The sequence below is a fragment of the Hylobates moloch genome, unplaced genomic scaffold (genome assembly GCF_009828535.3).
Source record: "Hylobates moloch isolate HMO894 unplaced genomic scaffold, HMol_V3 SCAFFOLD_8, whole genome shotgun sequence".
NCBI lineage: Eukaryota > Metazoa > Chordata > Mammalia > Primates > Hylobatidae > Hylobates > Hylobates moloch.
The window spans coordinates 72,002,923-72,020,234 of record NW_026652283.1 but is presented as its reverse complement, the minus strand read 5'-3'; the positions used below and the strand labels follow the sequence as shown (position 1 = coordinate 72,020,234).

Sequence of the window (17,312 nt, the reverse complement as noted above, 5' to 3'; positions counted from 1 at the left end):
GGGGCAGTAGTAAAAGCATGCATCAGAGTGGGTGGGGCTGCTGAAGGTTTCTGAAGACCACAGAGTGTGATAACAAGGTTTTACAGTGTCATTTCCTTAAGTATTAAAGTATTACAGCTTGCTTCCTGAGAGGGCATTTGGGAGAGTCCCCAGAAAGGGGCCCCAGGAGAGATTCCAGAGAAACTCTTGTTCTGGAGATGTTGAGGGTGAAAAAATGGTAATGAGGATGATGACAGAATGCAAGAAAAGGGAACTAGCATTCACCGGACACCCACGATGTACCAAGCACTTTGCTAACCCTCATATTCTCTTTTACTTTCCAAAAATCTGTAGTACTGTGGTTCTCAGCCAGGGGCAATTCGTCCCCTGGGGAACACTTGCTAATATCTGGAGGCATATTTGTTTTCACAACTAGGGGTGCCACTGGCATCTAACAGGTAGAGCCCAGGAGTGCTGCGGAACATCCTACAATGCTCAGGGAAGGTCCTCACAACAAGAATAATTTGGCCCAAAATGTCCATAGTGCTGAGGCTGAGAAACTGTGCTTAAATGGTAGGCACAATAATCTTCACTTTTACAGATTGGAACCTGACACTCTGAAAAGCCACCTGGCATTCAAACCGAAACCTAACACAGCTCCAAAGCCCATGCTCTTTCACCATGCCATTGCAGTGAGAACAGGGATGGAAATGAGGGTGGCAAAAATGACCAAGATACAAAACCAGGGCACAGATTGGCGCTCAATAGATACTTATTGGGATATTCATTAAATAGAAGAATGAATAAGAAAAAGAATGAATGAGGGCAGGGGAATAATGAGGATGAGTGTGGTCATTCTATTGCCATCCTGACATACCTCCTTGTCCTTGTTCCACAACTCAACAGTGAGTCTGGGATTATGACAATAGAGAAAATTAAATGATGGTAGGTGGCCTGGAGCCCCCATGCTCAATTTCAGGAGGAGTCCAGATTCCAGGGCCTGGGTCTCCAGATGGAAGTAGAAGTACTAGAAGATTGCTGGTGCACGCTGTCCTCCATCACCCTGTCTCAGGAGGACAGAGACTGAAACAGGAGGTTCTGAGCTGAGTTTTGGTGACCATTTCCCTCTTTCTCCCAGAGGCCCAGGCCAGCTGTGGCCTCAGGGGAAGAAGAAGGGAGTTGTTTCCCTAGTTTCTAAAATTTCTGTGAATTTGAACATGGGCTACACCAGATTTATTCTGGGAAGCTCTGAATCTTCTAGGAGGGAATGACTGAGAGGAAAGAGGGTGGAAAGGGAGGAGCCTGTGATAAAACAGAACATTTCTTTTTCACTTCCTCTTTCAGACTCCAGAATTTGTTTGCCCTCTAGGGTAGAATCCACCAAGCTTTGAGAGAAGGCTGTGACTGCCGTGCTCTGGGCGCCAGCTCGCTCCAGGAAGTGATGGGAATCCTGTCATTCTTACCTGTCCTTGCCACTGAGAGTGACTGGGCTGGCTGCAAGTCCCCCCAGCCTTGGGGCCATATGCTTCTATGGACAGCTGTGCTATTCCTGGGTGAGTCAGGGCCCCCAGGAGGGAGAGAGGAACAGGAATCTCAGTTGGGGATAACCCTGGGCAAGGATGAGGGGTGGCATGGGAAGCTCGTCAGGACACCCAGGGGAGGGAAGGCAGGCTGGTGAAGACAAAACCCTGATGACTCTGCTGGCTTTGGAAAGTCATCCAATGTGGCAGAGTTCAGGGCTTTTTCAGTGTCTTTCACCCAATCTCACTGAACACCCAGACTCTTGATGTTCTGTTGCTTTCACATCAAAACCCGCTCTGAGAAAAGTCTAGTAACCTATACTTGAATGACAAATGAATGGCCAGAGTGTTTGCCTTCTTTGAAATTTATGTTTCACGAAAGACCAAATCTTAGGCAGGAGGGCCAGTGCTGTCTTGGGTAAGGGGTAGGGAGGAAGTTATAAGATGCATTTTTGGGAGGAGGTGGCAGTGGCCATTCTCTGTGCCCCTGAAACCACTTCATGTAGCAGAAGCCTATTGTCTTCATGTGTAAGAATATTCCCCTGGGCAGAAACATAGGGAGATCTGGGTTATCCAGGGAACGGGGCCTCTGAGAATACGCAAACCTGGGTAAGTCTGGAGTCATCTGTTGTGGGACCAGAGAAATCATGCATACTTCTTTTTACTACACAGACCGTGATGGGGAGGAACTGGATCTGATCAGCAAGAAAGCCAGGGTCTTAGGCCAAAATGGAGGGCTCTTTTCTAACCATGTTCTCAGCTGTTGGACAGGGGACAGTGACTGATCATGCTGAGCGGTTTGAAAAACCTAGGGGAGGTCAAGTAGGGGAGACCTACTGCCAGGACCACCTCTCCAAGCTCAATTCCTGGGGCTTCCACCCTCACATTCTAGAGGAAAGCATATTGCCACTCATCCAAGTTATGTGCTGTGATTACTAGTGAAATCCGATCAGCTCTGGGGGCCCTTGGCTCTTGGCTGTCAATGCAGGATGATACTGGGCTACAGGAGAAAGAGGTAAGGAAGAGAGAGTATTCTCCCATGAATGGGATGGAATGGATTAAAGTAGAAGAGAAAGTAAAGTGAACTACCTCATTTGTCATGTGGGGAAGCTCAGGCCTAGAGAGGTGATGTGCTTCTCTATCTCTGCTGCTAGGGCTAACAATGTGCCAGTCACCTGGGCAAGACTCCTGGGAAAGATCTTTGGTATTTTCTCCCATTTGCCTTTTGCTAAGTCATCAAAGATTTACCCCATTTTTTCCATTCTTATTGGGCCTTCCACATTTAGGTCTTCATCACTTGATAACTCAATTTTTATAGCACCCTCTGATGGGGTCTTTATTGCTCCTGTCTCCCCTCCCCTGCATCCATGCTGCCCACCAAGGCCATGGTATCTTCAGGTCCAGCTATGGCTGTGTCAGTGCATTTCATAAATGCCTTCCATGCTGCTCCATTGCCTACTGCAAAAACTCTAATTCTGCCCTGGTAACCGTGTTCCCCATTGCACCCCAAATGGATCTTCTTCTACAGCCAGGCAGCATGTACACTGCACTTTATGTTTTTACCACCTTTGGCCCTGCTGATTCTCCAAATTCTATGTGCAGGCACTGTTCTAGGACTTGGAGACTTATCAGTGAACATGACCGACAGCCTTCCTGACCGGAAATACGAGGTCAATGAACTTATTGTGAAGCAATAAGTACACCGGGTGGGAGCATATTTGGTATTTACTGCTATTTAGTAATTTTGGAATGGATACATAATTGGTGGCTTCTCTCTCCTTTCCTCATCTTTTTCTTTTTTTTTCTCTCCCTCTTCCTCTTCTTTTTTACCCTCTCTCCCACTACACCATCCCCCTTGCCAATCCTACATACTCAGGTTTTTAGCTACCACTTCTATGCCAATAACTCTTAAACCTATTTCTCTTGCTTGCTTCTGTCAAGTATAATTTTATATTTCCACTGCTGGTTGGACACCTCTAAAACAATTCTCCAGCTCAAAAACAAAGCATATTTAAAATCCAACTTATCATCTCCTCCTTACAAATGTTCTCTTCCTCCTAACATTTGTGTTTGCGTAAGCACAGCCACCCTTTTCCTAGTTATCCAACTTAAATCACCCCCACAGTCTATTAAATGCCAACTTCTCTCTGCCACTTAAATTTCTTCTGCATCTGTTTCCTCTTCTTCACCTCCTATTGTCAGCACAACTTTGGGCTCTCATCTCCTACCTAGATTCAACCAGTGAATGATTTCCAGAGCAATGGCACATAAAATTAATATGGCTACTGCTCTCTTTGAATTTATATTCTACTGAGGGATATAAATAGTAAGTAAACAAACAAGAAGGCATAAGTACAAATGGAAAAGGGCTATGAAGATGTAAACAGGGTATTGTGATAAGATTAGTTGTGGGGAAAAGAACAGAGCAGCCTACTTTAAACAGGATGTTATGTAAAGAGTTTTCTGAGGGAGTGACATTTAAGCTGAGACTTTCAACATGGTAAGGATTCAGCCATTTGGTGATCAACGATGCATTTCAGGGTAGAGGGATTGGCATACAGAAAACTCCCAAATTTCAAGAATGCCAGGAAGGCCAGTGTTAATGAAGCTCAATGAGTAGGGGAAGAGGGATCTGAGCTGAGGCTGGAGAAGTAAGCATGGACCCAATTTGGTAGGGCTTGTAGACCATTTCCGTTTTATTTTAAGATCAAAGAAAGGCAACTGAAGGCTTGTAAGCAGGGGAGTGACATCATCTGATTTCTTTCTTTCTCTCTTTTTTTTTTTTTTTTTTTAAAGAACTAGCTTCTTTGTGGAAAATGGATTATAGGGGGACCATAAGAAGTGAGGGGACAAATTAAGATATGGGAAAAAGCTGATGGTGACCTAAACTGAGTAGTGTCTATAAAGGGGGTGAAGAGAAGTTAGTGGGTTCAAGATCTAAGTTGGAAGCAGGATCAACAAGACTTCCTGGTGTGGAAGGGGCTGGATTTTGGGAGACAGAGAGGTTAAAAGATGGCTTGCAGGTTTCTGGCCTATGTAGCTGGGTGGATAATGAAGATAGATATTTGACATGGGGAAGACGGAGAGAAACAGAATGTGTCCACTTGATATGACAACATGAAGCCATTGGTGATTTTGACAAGAAAAGTTTTAGTGGGCTGCTGAGGGCCGAGTCCAAATTGCAGAGAATTAGACAGTGAATGAGAGGAGAAGAAATGAGGACAGTCTATGTAAGAAAAACAATGGAGAAATTTAGTTTTGAAAGGGATGAGACAGGCCAGGCGCGGTGGCTCACGCCTGTAATCCCAACACTTGGAGAGGCCGAAGTGGGTGGATCACTTAAGGTCAGGAGTTCAAGACCAGCTTGGCCAACATGGTGAAACACCATCTCTACTAAAAATACAAAAATTAGCCAGACATGGTGGTGCATGCCTGTAATCCCAGCTGCTTGGGAAGCTGAGGCAGGAGAATTGCTTGAATCTGGGAGGCGGAGGTTGCAGTGAACTGAGATGGTGCCGTTGCACTCCAGCTTGGGTGAAACAAACAACAACAACAACAAAAAAACCCGAGAGAAATGGGGCAGTAGCTGGAATTATATGTGGTGTCAAGGAAAAGTTTTTTTGTTTTTTGTTTTTAATGGAAGATACTGAAATAAATTTACCATTGATGGAAAGATCCAGCTAAGAGAGAAACTGGTGATGCAGAAGAGAAAGTGAATAACAGAAAGGGAAATCCTTGAGAGGATTAAAGGGAATGGGATCCAGAGTACTTGCTTTGAGACTGACCATAGACAGGAGGAGAGATGCTTTCTCCAATGAAATGCAAGGAAGGAGAAGACAGGTAGAGATGCAGATGGACTGATAGATTTAGTCAGGGGACGATGTGAGATCTTCTGTGTAACCTCTTTTGTTTTCTCTGTGAAATATGAGGAAAGGCATCAGCTAAAAATGAGAGGGTACTGGAGGCAGAGGGTGGGACGAGAAAGCTTGGGGAATGAGGAAAAAATGAGTGTCACTACTCAGAGTAGCAGAGCAAATTTCTTGGAGAAAAGTGCCACAATGGCAGTTTAGTGTCCTTTTGAATGTGGTGATCGCACATTTACTGCGTCGACAGTTTGCCTTCTTTTGTGGTAATTTCAATAACACGCAGCTGAGCAAGTAAAGGCATGGAGAATACAGGTGCGTTTGGTAAAGATAGAGACAGGCAACAAAGTTAAGGGGATTTGCAAGGAGGTAATTATAATGATACCTCATTGAATTCAAGCTAGATGGGGGTGGGTGGGAGGTAAAGGCAAACATGTGCTCAAGGATAGACAGTGGTAAGACGGATGCTTTGGGGTTCTTGATAAGGTCAAAGATTATTCTGGGGGCTGTACTTGAGCAGAGAAAGTTCATCTCCAAAGAAAGAAAGTTTACTGATGATGAGAAGTTCAAGGAATGAAGAGACCAGGTGTTTGATGGGTTATCCACATATTCTGGATCACTGCAATCATCTCTTTTTCTTTTTCTTTTTCTTTTTCTCTGACCTCATTCTTCCATCACAATTAGTTTCTTTCTTAATTAAGCTCTTTGGCATTTGCCCTGTTCCAATCTATTTGACACTGCACTTTCAGCCCCAATTTGAAAATTCTAAATGACTTCCCACTGTATACTGAACCAAGGAGTGAACTTATAAAAAAAACTTAAATTTATTTGAAATTCACCATGTGTCATGTAGCACACTGAATGCTTTCTCTGGATTATCTCATTTAATCCTAACAACAACCCTATGAGGTAGATACTGCTGTCATTATCTTCATTTACAAGCAAGGAAACTGAAGCAGAGAAAATTTAAGTGATTTGTGAAAGGTCACTTAGCAGTAGCGGAGTCAGCATTTAAACTCAGTATGTGCTTTCCCCCACTGCCACACCACCTGGCACTAGAAGCCCTCCAGAGTATGACTTCTACCTTGCTTTCCTGCTTTGTCCCTCATTATTGGAAGTGCTTGAGGAGAGACCAGAAATCAAGTAGAAGTTGGGCTGCAACTTGCTGGGAATGTTGCCAAGTACTTGCTGCTCCTTCCCATGGAATACCTCTTCCCTCTCAGCCAAAATCCTATCAGTCCTGGAAGGTCCTTGATGAACCTGGAAGATCCCATCTTCTCCGTGGGATTCCCCTCCTTACGAACCCCAAACCCTCTCAAACACAGAGCCCTGGGATCTTTTCTTTCTCTGAACCTCCATAGCATTTTATCCATATTCCTCTAATGTCATCTCTTACATCAGATTACACATGTGCTTATCTCCACCGTTAGATTCTTGTCCTCAGTGGAAGTAGGGACTTACATTCTTTTCCCTTAGGTGAACTCAGCATGCACTGCAGGGCAGTAGGAAGCCAATGCAGGTTTGTTGATTAATGTTGGATGCAAAGGAAGGAAGTGATTGGTCCAAGTGTATATTTCGAGATATCGGAGCATCGGGACCAGAATCCAGTTCTCTAAACTTTGAAGCCAACACTTTCTCCACATTGCCCCCTTTTCACCTCTTGGTTCTGATTCCATTTCCTTCCGTACTTTTGACCCTGAAAATATACATGCACTTGGAAGCTTCTTGACTTTCTCTCAGCCCAGATGCAAGAGAAACCCCTCACCCATGGACAGATGGACACACAAACACACACACACACACACACACACACACACACACACACACACACACAGAGCTCTGATTCACCTAAGGATCCAGCTTTGCTTCTTTACCCAATAATAGCACCCACAAATCTTTATCCACCCTAGCCCACACTTTGCCTCCACTACGGAAGCTCTTTTCTTAACCCAGTGGCATCCCCCTACCCCTGCATGAAGTCACAGATCTAGTGCCATTTTGCAGTCTCTTCCTCCTTTTATCAGGTATTTCTAATAGCAAAAACCTGGAAGACCTAAATGCCAAGCAAAAGAGTTGTTAAATAAATCACAGGACAGCCAAATAGTAGGATATAGTGTAGCCATTTAAAACGACAACATGGGCAGGGAACGGTGGCTCACACCTGTAATCCCAGAATTTTGGGAGGCTGAGATGGGTAGATCACTTGAGGTCAGGAGTTCGAGACCAGCCTGGCCAACATGGTGAAACCCCTTCTCTACTAAAAATACAAAACGTAGCTGGGTGTGGTGGCGCAGGCCTGTAATCCCAGCTCTTGGGAGGCTGAGGCAGGTGAATCACTTGAACCTGGGAGGCAGAGATTGCAGTGAGCCAAGATCACGTCATTGCACTCCAGTCTGGGTGACAGAGTGAGACCCTGTCCCCCCACAAAATAAAATAAAATAAAATAAAATAACAACATAGAAACAGATTCATCTACTAGAACTTGCATTGCTCAGTGAAAAATCAGGTTAAAGAACAGTTTTTAGAGTATATCCTCATTTACACTTATGTATGTCTGTATGTGAACAGTGTGTGTATGTGTGTGATCACAGAAAAAAATCCAACAGGATGTATGCCAAGGTGATAATATTTTGCTCCTATGTATTTTCTATTTTTCTGTAGTGATCATGGATTACCTGTGCAATTTCTACCCCCTCCCAACAAAAGAACAAATCTTGCTCTCAGGATAAACTCTGGCAAAATTATTTATACTGATGCATAAATCATATGTAAAGCCCAACAGAGACCTCTTTCCAGAGGCACATTTATTTTAATCAGTCAAGAGGGGTAAGCCAAAGGAAAATGTCACAAAACTGGTGGAAGAGGGTGTTATGTAATTTTATTTCATTTTTGTACGTTACTGGGAGTTCTCAGTCCTTTTAAAAGTGCAGCTCATCCAGGCAGTCCCAGGGCATATGGCCATGAGGGCTGTGCTGTAGGTGAAGGGCACTCTGGGCCTGGGCAGTCTCTGAGCCAAAGTGGGCAGGTGTCAGTTCAGACACTCCACTGTGGGCTGATCTTTGCCTTCTGTCTTACAGCTCCTGTTGCTGGGACACCTGGTAAGTACTCCACCCACAGCCTTTCCTTCCCCCAGGTCCCCTTTTCCTCTCCTCCCAGTGCCCTGTCTGGAGGTGCTCTAAATGCACCAGCAACTGAGCCCAGTACCAAGTCAGGGCCAGGAAAGGGTAATTGCTCCGGGAAGATCCCCTGCTCCCTCTTCCACTCTCCTCCTTCCTTTTCCTCCTTCCATGGAGGCAAGTGGTAGGCAGCCACGGTGTTCAAACGGGGGAGCGGTCACAGAAAATGAGAACTCTGACCTCTCTCTCAACTGCCTTCCACTGTCCAAATAAAACCAAGAGCTTCCTCTCTCCAAATAAAATTCAGGCACATGCAAAATCACATGGCCTGCATATGTTGTCCCCCTGTGTTGCTAAATCCTTGACTGTGCATGTTTCTGAGAGCTTCAAGGCCTGTTCCCTGACAGAGTGGTCTCTGCATACCTCTGGCTACACTTTGCTGGGCACTTCTGTGTTTGTGCTACTCAGCCTCCACCGCCCTCCAGCTTTTCTCCCTCTCTCTTTATCCTTCTGAGGCCAGAGAGGCTCGTCTATGCTTAGGTGTGAGGAGGGGCCATCTTGACCTCATTTTTAAAGTATACAGAATGACATTAGGTCAGAACGGAAACCTGATATCCGACTCCCATGCCTGCCATCTCCACCAGAGCCCCCACTTATCTTCAGCCAGCCCCAGGGGAAATTTATCCACTAGTGTCCAAACGCCTTTGTTTATCGGGGAGAAAAGTTAGTCTCAAAAGAGTATGTATGTATGGGGTGTCTGTGTGTCTGTGGTGGTGGGGAGAGGTTGGTGGGGAGAGAGAGAAGGAACTGGTGAAGATATCTCTTGTAAAGTATATGTATTTCTAGGGTGTTTCTCTTGCCTGCTCCCTCCTTCTTCTCTGTTGCCCTGTCTGAGTCCTGGGCTCCCTGGGGCCCTTGTGGTGGGATGTATGAGCAAAAGCAACTGCCTTCAGTTGCAGAACCATTCTGGGCCCGGCTCAGCTTTTGGTGCCCCCAGTAGGCCTACAGGTGCTTTTTTGTCTGAGATTCAGGGCCTGCTCAGGCTCTTGGGCTTCCTCTTCCTCACGCTACCTCCTCTCTCTGCCCCTCAGCAGCTCCCCCAAAGGCTGTGCTGAAACTCGAGCCCCAGTGGATCAATGTGCTCCAGGAGGACTCTGTGACTCTGACTTGCCGGGGGGCTCACAGCCCTGAGAGCGACTCCACGCAGTGGTTCCACAATGGGAATCTCATCCCCACCTACACGCGGCCCAGCTACAGGTTCAAGGCCTACAACAATGACAGTGGGGAGTACAGGTGCCAGACTGGCCCGACCAGCCTCAGCGACCCTGTTCATCTGACTGTGTTTTCTGGTCAGTGGAGGAAGGCCCCAGGGTGGACCTGGGAGGGCCAGGACGGATGAAATCTGCTTTCAGGCAGAGGTTTGCAGGCAAGGGGGGTGGCCTGCTTACTGGGAAGTATCGCTGTGTGTTGCCTCAGCACATGTCAGTGGTGGTTTTTGCCTCAGTCCCGATTGAACAGAAGAAGGTTACAAGGGCCAAAAACAGGCAGCCAAGTGTGAGAGAAGCAGAAGGAAATCCCTACTTCATAAAACCCATTTCCATTTTAATGGCAGAATTGAAAAGCACAGACCACAATTGAATCCTAGCCCTGGAAATGACTCACTATACAGCATGAAGAATTCATTTAACCCTTGAGTTTCCATTTCCTCACCTGCTCCGTGGGGCACTAACGCCTCCGTCAGAGGCTTCTGGTGAGAATCAGTGTTTCCCTGCCCCCACCCCGCCCTCCATGCCCCTTCTCCACATTCTCACTGTGCTAGGTGCTCTTCTCTGTCTTTCTCTTCCACCAGCCTGTGGGAAGCCTGAGATGAAAGTCGTGTCTCATCCATCTTTGTATTTCCAGCATCTGAAACTGGGCAGAGCTTAATAAATATTTTGCCGGAGAGTTTGATGATCTTACAAAGCTCCCATTGAAAGGTGGCTCTCTGTAAAGCAAAGTTACAATGAGATTGTGATGAACACTGTCCTTGTGGCTTTTCACTTAGTCCCCTCCCTTCACCTGAATAGCAAATTTTCCTCAAAAGTACACAGCAAACGAACGACCCACTGGTGACACTGCTGCCTTTAGACCCTGCTGGAAAGAAGCTCCACATTTATTAACATTCCCAAAGTAAATTTATCAAGTAGCATTCATTAGGTAACATTTGTTGCACATTCATGACTTTCTACTGTCCACAAAGGCATATGTCCTTATCATCTGCAGACTCCTCGGTCAGACTGGATTCCTCCTTCCCTCTTCGACACGAAAGAGATGGCATCTTAGGGTCTCTTGTGTTCTTCCTGCAGAGGCCTGTCGGGCAGGAAAAGGCTGCAGCTGCCTTCCTGGGAGAAGGAGGAGATGAGTGTATCCTGAACACCTGTTATGTGCTAGGGGCTATTGTAGATACATGACATTATCATGCTCATTTTCACAAATGAGGAAGCTGAGTCTCAGAAGACTTAAATTATTTGCCCAAGAGTTCATAAATGACAGAGCCGTCATTAGAGTCCAGGACTGTCTGATTTCAGACCTAAGCTGTTCCCTCCGCACATCATGTCCCACCAGTAAGGAAGATCTGGGTCTCAGAGCTGAGCCAAGACTTCCCAGGTTCTCTGGGGTTTTTTGTGTCTTTCAGAGTGGCTGGTGCTCCAGACCCCTCACCTGGAGTTCCAGGAGGGAGAAACCATTGTGCTGAGGTGCCACAGCTGGAAGGACAAGCCTCTGGTCAAGGTCACATTCTTCCAGAATGGAAAATCCAAGAAATTTTCCCGTTCGGATCCCAACTTCTCCATCCCACAAGCAAACCACAGTCACAGTGGTGATTACCACTGCACAGGAAACATAGGCTACGTGCTGTACTCATCCAAGCCTGTGACCATCACTGTCCAAGGTATGGGGAGTCTGCCAAGATGTAGGGAGGGGAGAAGAGGGGATGGACAAGGGCTGAGGTCACATGGGCCTACATGGAGGTCTGAGAAAGGCCATAGCAGCAAAATTGGGCACTGGAGCAAAGAGGAGTGGTGTGGAGGCCTGGCTAAGTATTGACCAATGAGCAGGAGTACGGGCCAGAGCTTGGAGCCCTCAGGTGATAGGTGGCCAGGCTGTTGTTCCACTTTGAAATGCAGGCCCCAGACTAAGGACGACAGCGAAGCAGAGCTCCCTTGTTGGTGCAGAGGTTCCCTAAGCTCCTGGGCATTCCTAAGAACTGAGGTTTGCCTTGTTACTTCTCATGCCTCATGTTATAGCCATTCATTCCAGAAAGCCTGGCACGTCATGGACTGTTCAAGGCTGTGCTCCATAGAGTAATGATGCCTCCAGCTATGCGAGGCTTTGGGCCCACCCTTCCCACTACCCCTGAGGGCTAAGGGGAGCCCTTCCCTCTGCTCCTGCCTGCTCACCAGTGTGCCCTTATTAGTTTGGTGGAGAAACCTCGGTAGGCAGGAGGCATAAGTGCAGCCACAGAAACCCTGTACAGATGAGGCTGGGGATGTAGTGAGTGCTGCAGAAGTGAGTGACTCAGACACAGAAGAGCTTTGGGTGACAAGCACTAGGACATAGCATTGGATAGAGGGGAGGTGGGACAAGGAGAGTACTGCCTGTCTTGATGTCTGTCTTCCCTAGCGCCCAGCTCTTCACCGATGGGGATCATTGTGGCTGTGGTCACTGTGACTGCTGTAGCAGCCATTGTTGCTGCTGTAGTGGCCTTGATCTACTGCAGGAAAAAGCGGATTTCAGGTTTGTAGCTCCTCCCGGTCCCTTTTGTTATAAGTTTCCACTTGGCCCAGGCCCTAACCCCAGACATTGCCAGAATCCCTCTCTTTGGGCTAGATACGCATTCAGATCTAGGCCCTTATTGTATTATATTCATTCGTTCATTTATTAGATCATTCATTTGACAAGACTTGAACAAACAAGCTTATATGTCAGCCAGTGCGTGAGACATGGTGGGTGATGCCAAGATGAAGTCCAGTCCCTGCCCTTGAGGAGTTTTCAGCATTGTGAGGAAGACAGGGTCATTATAATAAGATAGGATAAGAGCAATGATAGGGACATGAAAAGCCTAGGATAGAAGTACAGAGGAGGCTCCATAGCCCAACAAGGGCTGAGGCAGTTGGAGAAGGTCTCGGGGAGAGCAGTGTAGTGTAGTGATGGAGTGCACGTAGTGGGGCCGGACTGCCTGGGTTCAAATCTAGTTCTACAGCATACCAACTGTATGACCCAAGTGAGTCACTCCACCTCTCTGTGCCTCAGCTGTCTCATGTGGAAAATGGGGACACTAATAGGACTTACCTCACAGGGTTGCCATGGGGATGAAAGAGGCTGATGCTCTTACACCAGTGCCTGGTAGGCAGTAACAGCACACAAACAGGGCTGTTGCCATTCTGGAGGAGGTGGTGTGTGAGGGCAGCGCTTAGCTAGGGAAGGAGGACTCTCCAGGCACTGGGCCAAGGCAGGGATTGAAGCTGGGTGGGGCTCATATGGGTGTCAAAGGGGAAGTAGAGAGGGCACTGCAAGCCACTGAGAAAGAGAAATAATCCCACTAACACCTCACAAAGCACTTTGCAATTGGTTCATACCCAGGACCTCAGTTACTGATGATAAGTAAATACAGAGAAACAGAGAGAGAGAGACTGAGACACAGGGGTGTTTTTAAAAGGCAGAGCAAGCCTCAGACAGATGCCATGGAGTGGCCTTTCTGACACTCCTGGGCATCCCCATGGGTGAGCTGAATTCTGCCTCTGGACCAGCCATTTTCCAGGCGGGAGCAGCCCCTGAGCAGGGGAACTGGGGGTGGGAGGACAGGAAGCATCTGCCAGAGGGAAGGCCTGAGCTGGTCCCATCCAACCCTGGCCCTGGTCCTTGATTCTGAGGACTCAGGCCCCACCGCCTAATCCTACTAACCTCCTGTGTGCCCCTCCCAGCTCTCCCAGGATACCCTGAGTGCAGGGAAATGGGAGAGACCCTCCCTGAGAAACCAGGTGAGTACAGGGTTGTCTCAGGGATTCAGTGATGGCTCACCAGGGCTGCTGGCTGGACTGGAGCCAGCGAGAAGGGGCTTACGCGAGTTCAGCTGGGAGCCAGGGAGGGAGCCGCGGTGGGAGGATGGCCGGGACTCAAATCGCTTGGTCAGCTCTGAGTCTAACTCCTGGGCCTAAAGAGGACCTCTCTGGAGATGAGAAGAGAAACTCCAGTCGCAGATACAGAGGAGAGGGCTGTGTCCGAATTTCTGGTACCAGGAATCTGGTGATATTTCCAGAGCAGGAAATCAGAGATACTTTGGTCTTTCTGTGGAGCTTTGGCAGAGCTGGCAAATGATAGGGCTACGGGCTGTTAAGACTGAGGCCAATCGGATGCGGGAGGCAGGAGTCTAAGGGGAAAGGAGGAGGAGGTCTGGAAACCCCTCGATTTGCTGAGGAATCTGCCTCTGTGGAGGGATGGGGTGGAATGGCCAGGCTCAGCTGTCTGTGGAACACTAAGAGGAGGTTTGGGCTTGAGAAAATTCTGGGGGACTAGGGGCACTAGTGGGCTCTACTCTGTGGGCAAAACTTGGTTCCGATGCCCAGGCACTCAAGGTTGATTGAATTTTGGCCTGGTTCTGCCCCCAACACACAGTGGAGCCTTGAGCATGTCAGTCTCCCTGATGGGGTTCAGTCTCCTCACTGAGGAAATGAGTAGGTGGCTGGGGTGACCTCTCAGGCCTTCTAGATTTGACATTCTGAGAGACAGGGGCCACCCAAGCCCTGGCCCAGGTGAGAGTGTGTTAAGGAATTTCCAGGAGGATGCCAGGCAACTTCCAGACTGTAGTTAAAGTCAGAGCACAAAGGAAACCAGAGCTTTCTCCGGGGGTTTCCGTGACAGTAAGAACAGGCAGAAAAAAGAGGCTGTCAAAGACCCCAACTCAGATGGCTGGAGTATGATTCAGAGCAGAGCCAACAGATTTAAGAGCTTGAGCAAGATATCACTCGTTCAGCTGTGCTTGCAGCAAGGTTGCGTGTCCTCTGGCCAGGCCCAGTGGAGATAGGGGCCTGTGTTCACACCAGGGCCAAAGCAGATCTGGAAAAAACAAAGTCCAAGCAACTGGATTATCTGTCTTGTGTGGTTCTGTCTACACTGGCATAAGCACATTTCACAAGGCATTTTTGCAGCCAGGCATTGGGGCTGCATAAATGGTTTTTTAAAAATCCTTTCCCAAAAGGCAGAGCTGGGTTTCTGGGATTCTTGGGGAATGTATTAGAATGGGAATTCAGAATATGGTTTACTGCAGAATTTACAGCATGGCAATAAAGGCTCTCTGTGTTCAGAGGGTGAGAGAAGAGACTAGATGCATTGTCTCAGATGTCTCCCAACTTCCTGAGAAATGCCACTTTGCAGATACAGGGGCTGCTTTTCACACTGGCTAAGTCAGTTCATGGCAAAATATGAGGGAATTCAGTGTTTCAGACACTAACCAGACAAAGTCCATCCTTCCTTTCTTCTTCCTTCCCTCCCTTCCTCCCTTTCTCACTCATTCTCTCTTCCTTTTTAATGCCATAGAGTACCATATTTTTCAAAGTTCCAACAAAGATGCACTACATTTAGACAATGTGGAAATGGCCCTCAGCCTTCTCTCCCTGAAGTCTGTGGCCGCAAAAATCTGGACTTTACTTCACTCTGATGCTGAACACCCCCTCTCCCACCTCTTCCCCAATATCTCAGATCCCCAAGCCTCCCTGGTTTGCTTCTAGGAAAGCTCAGCAATTCCCTGAAAAGGATGCAGCTCAAGTAACTGCTCCACTTTTTCACCTTGGCCTGTGGGGAAGGCCGTGGCTGGGCTACCCCATGCGTGGATCAATGAGGTCATATTTACCCAGTGCTTGGCCTAGAGGCCCAAGACAGGGTCAGCAGTGCTTGCTTTGGCTCTAGTTTGGGCGTTGGTTTTGCAGCCTCAGCATCAGCACAGGCAGGCCCTCTTCTCCAGCAGTGCTCTGGCTGATATTTCTTCTTTTTTCCCACAGCCAATCCCACTAATCCTGACGAGGCTGACAAAGTTGGGGTGAGTGATCCCAGCCGTCTCCCCCTCCCTTCTCCCTTGTTGCCTTTTCTGTTGCCTTCTTTCCTAGGCCCTCTCTGTGGATCCTCACTGCTGGTTTCTGCCTTCTCTAGGCTGAGAACACAATCACCTATTCACTTCTCATGCACCCGGATGCTCTGGAAGAGCCTGATGACCAGAACCGTATTTAGTCTCCATTGTCTTGCCTTGGGATTTGAGAAGAAAATCAGAGAGGGAAGATCTGGTATTTTCTGGCCTAAATTACCCTTGGGGAGGAGAGGGAGCTGCTGCAGTTCCAAAAGAGAAGGTTTCTTCCAGAGTCATCTACCTGAGTCCTGAAGCTCCCTGTCCTGAAAGCCACAGACAATATGGTCCCAAATGTCCGACTGCACCTTCCGTGCTCCAGCTCTTCTTGACATCAAGACTCTTTCGTTCTACATCCACACAGCCAATCCAATTAATCAAACCACTGTTATCAATAGATCATAGCAACTTAGGAAATGCTTATGTTACAGGTTACATGAGAACAATCATGTAAATCTATATGATTTCAGAAATGTTAAAATAGACTAACCTCTACCAGCACACTAAAAAGTGATTGTTTCTGGGTGATAAAATTATTGATGATTTTAATTTTCTTTATTTTTCTATAAAGATCATATATTACTTTTGTAATAAAAAATTATGAAAACAACATTCTGTTTACCTTTTCAAGGCTGTATTGGTTGGAGTGTAGATTGAACTGCCTGGGGTCTGTTTCTCTTCAGTGATGAGACTCTTAGGAAGGCAGGAATGGATAGGATGTGGGGGGGAGAGGAGAGATGGGGATTTAGAATGTAGAGTGAGTACCCCGTTTCTTAAAACTGAATACAGTCATGCACCACATAATGATGTTTAGTTCAACAACAGACTGCGTATATGATGGTGGTCCCATAAAATTATAATACCATATTTCTATTGTACCTTTCCTATTCCTATGTTAGATGTATGAGTACTTACTGTTGTGTTACAATTGCCTAAAGTATTCAGCACAGTAGCATACTGTACAGGTTTGCAGCCTAGGGGCAATAGGCTATATGCTACAGCCTAGGTGTGTAGTAGGCCACACCATTTAGGTTTGTATAAGTATCTGCTATGATGTTCACACATCAAAATTGCCTGCATTTCTCAAAATGTATCCCCATATTTCAACAATGCATGACTGTACTCTTCTGCCAATGACCTTGTCTTCTTGTTTCCATGTCTTCTTCTCTTTCCTCCTATGGCAAATAAAACACTGTTTTGCAACACAAGTTCAGAGGAAGTCAAACTTCAGATGAGCCCTGAGTGGAGATTGCTGACATGTCCTGCTCTGCTATTCTCCCAATGTAGTTACCAGAAGGATGTGACCTTCTCAGAGAAGTCATCCCAGGCAGATTAGAAACATGACTGGCAGTCTCCTTGAGGGTTTGGTGAGTGCCCTTGGAGAGGCTTCATTTTCCTGGGACTCTAATGCAGTAACATTGTGCAACATTTGTTGCACTTTTTATGGTAGGATAAAAAGTACTCACTTTTTATGGTCCCACAATCAGATTTCATGCACACTTATTGTTTTAGTAATAAGGGATAATAATTAAAATTACTGCATTATTAAGGGCTTACTTTGTGCCAAACTATATGCTTTAGAATTTAGAGAATTTACGATTAGCCTTTTATATTTCCTCTTTGTGACTTTCCTGTGTATTTATTCTTTGCCCATTTTTGTAGATACAATGTATGTCCCTTT

The 17,312-nt window shown here is 46.8% G+C and overlaps 1 protein-coding gene across 4 annotated transcripts; it reads left to right on the top strand.

The window, feature by feature from the left end:
* The first annotated feature begins 1,321 nt into the window (after nt 1-1,321).
* FCGR2B (Fc gamma receptor IIb) lies at nt 1,322-16,839 on the top strand. Of its 4 annotated transcripts, XM_032161167.2 has the most exons (8): nt 1,322-1,532; nt 8,440-8,460; nt 9,570-9,827; nt 11,153-11,407; nt 12,139-12,252; nt 13,440-13,496; nt 15,513-15,550; nt 15,661-16,839. In XM_032161167.2, the coding sequence occupies exons 1-8, from the start codon at nt 1,421-1,423 to the stop codon at nt 15,736-15,738; spliced, it is 933 nt and encodes a 310-aa protein (XP_032017058.1). In that variant the 5' UTR covers nt 1,322-1,420; the 3' UTR covers nt 15,739-16,839. The 4 variants fall into 4 exon arrangements, with proteins under 4 accessions (XP_032017058.1, XP_032017061.1, XP_032017062.1 ...); XM_032161170.2 differs by lacking the exon at nt 8,440-8,460 and having other exon boundaries at nt 1,349-1,532; nt 9,573-9,827; XM_032161171.2 differs by lacking the exon at nt 13,440-13,496 and having other exon boundaries at nt 1,349-1,532.
* The last annotated feature ends 473 nt before the right edge of the window (nt 16,840-17,312 follow it).

Bases quoted from the DNA above. Each gene is read 5' to 3' on its own strand.
- FCGR2B (XM_032161167.2), top strand. From the start codon at position 1,421: ATGGGAATCCTGTCATTCTTACCTGTCCTTGCCACTGAGAGTGACTGG. The intron at 8,461-9,569 runs GTAAGTACTCCA...TCTGCCCCTCAG, and splicing joins TCCTGTTGCTGGGACACCTG to CAGCTCCCCCAAAGGCTGTG. The intron at 13,497-15,512 runs GTGAGTACAGGG...TTTTTCCCACAG, and splicing joins GACCCTCCCTGAGAAACCAG to CCAATCCCACTAATCCTGAC.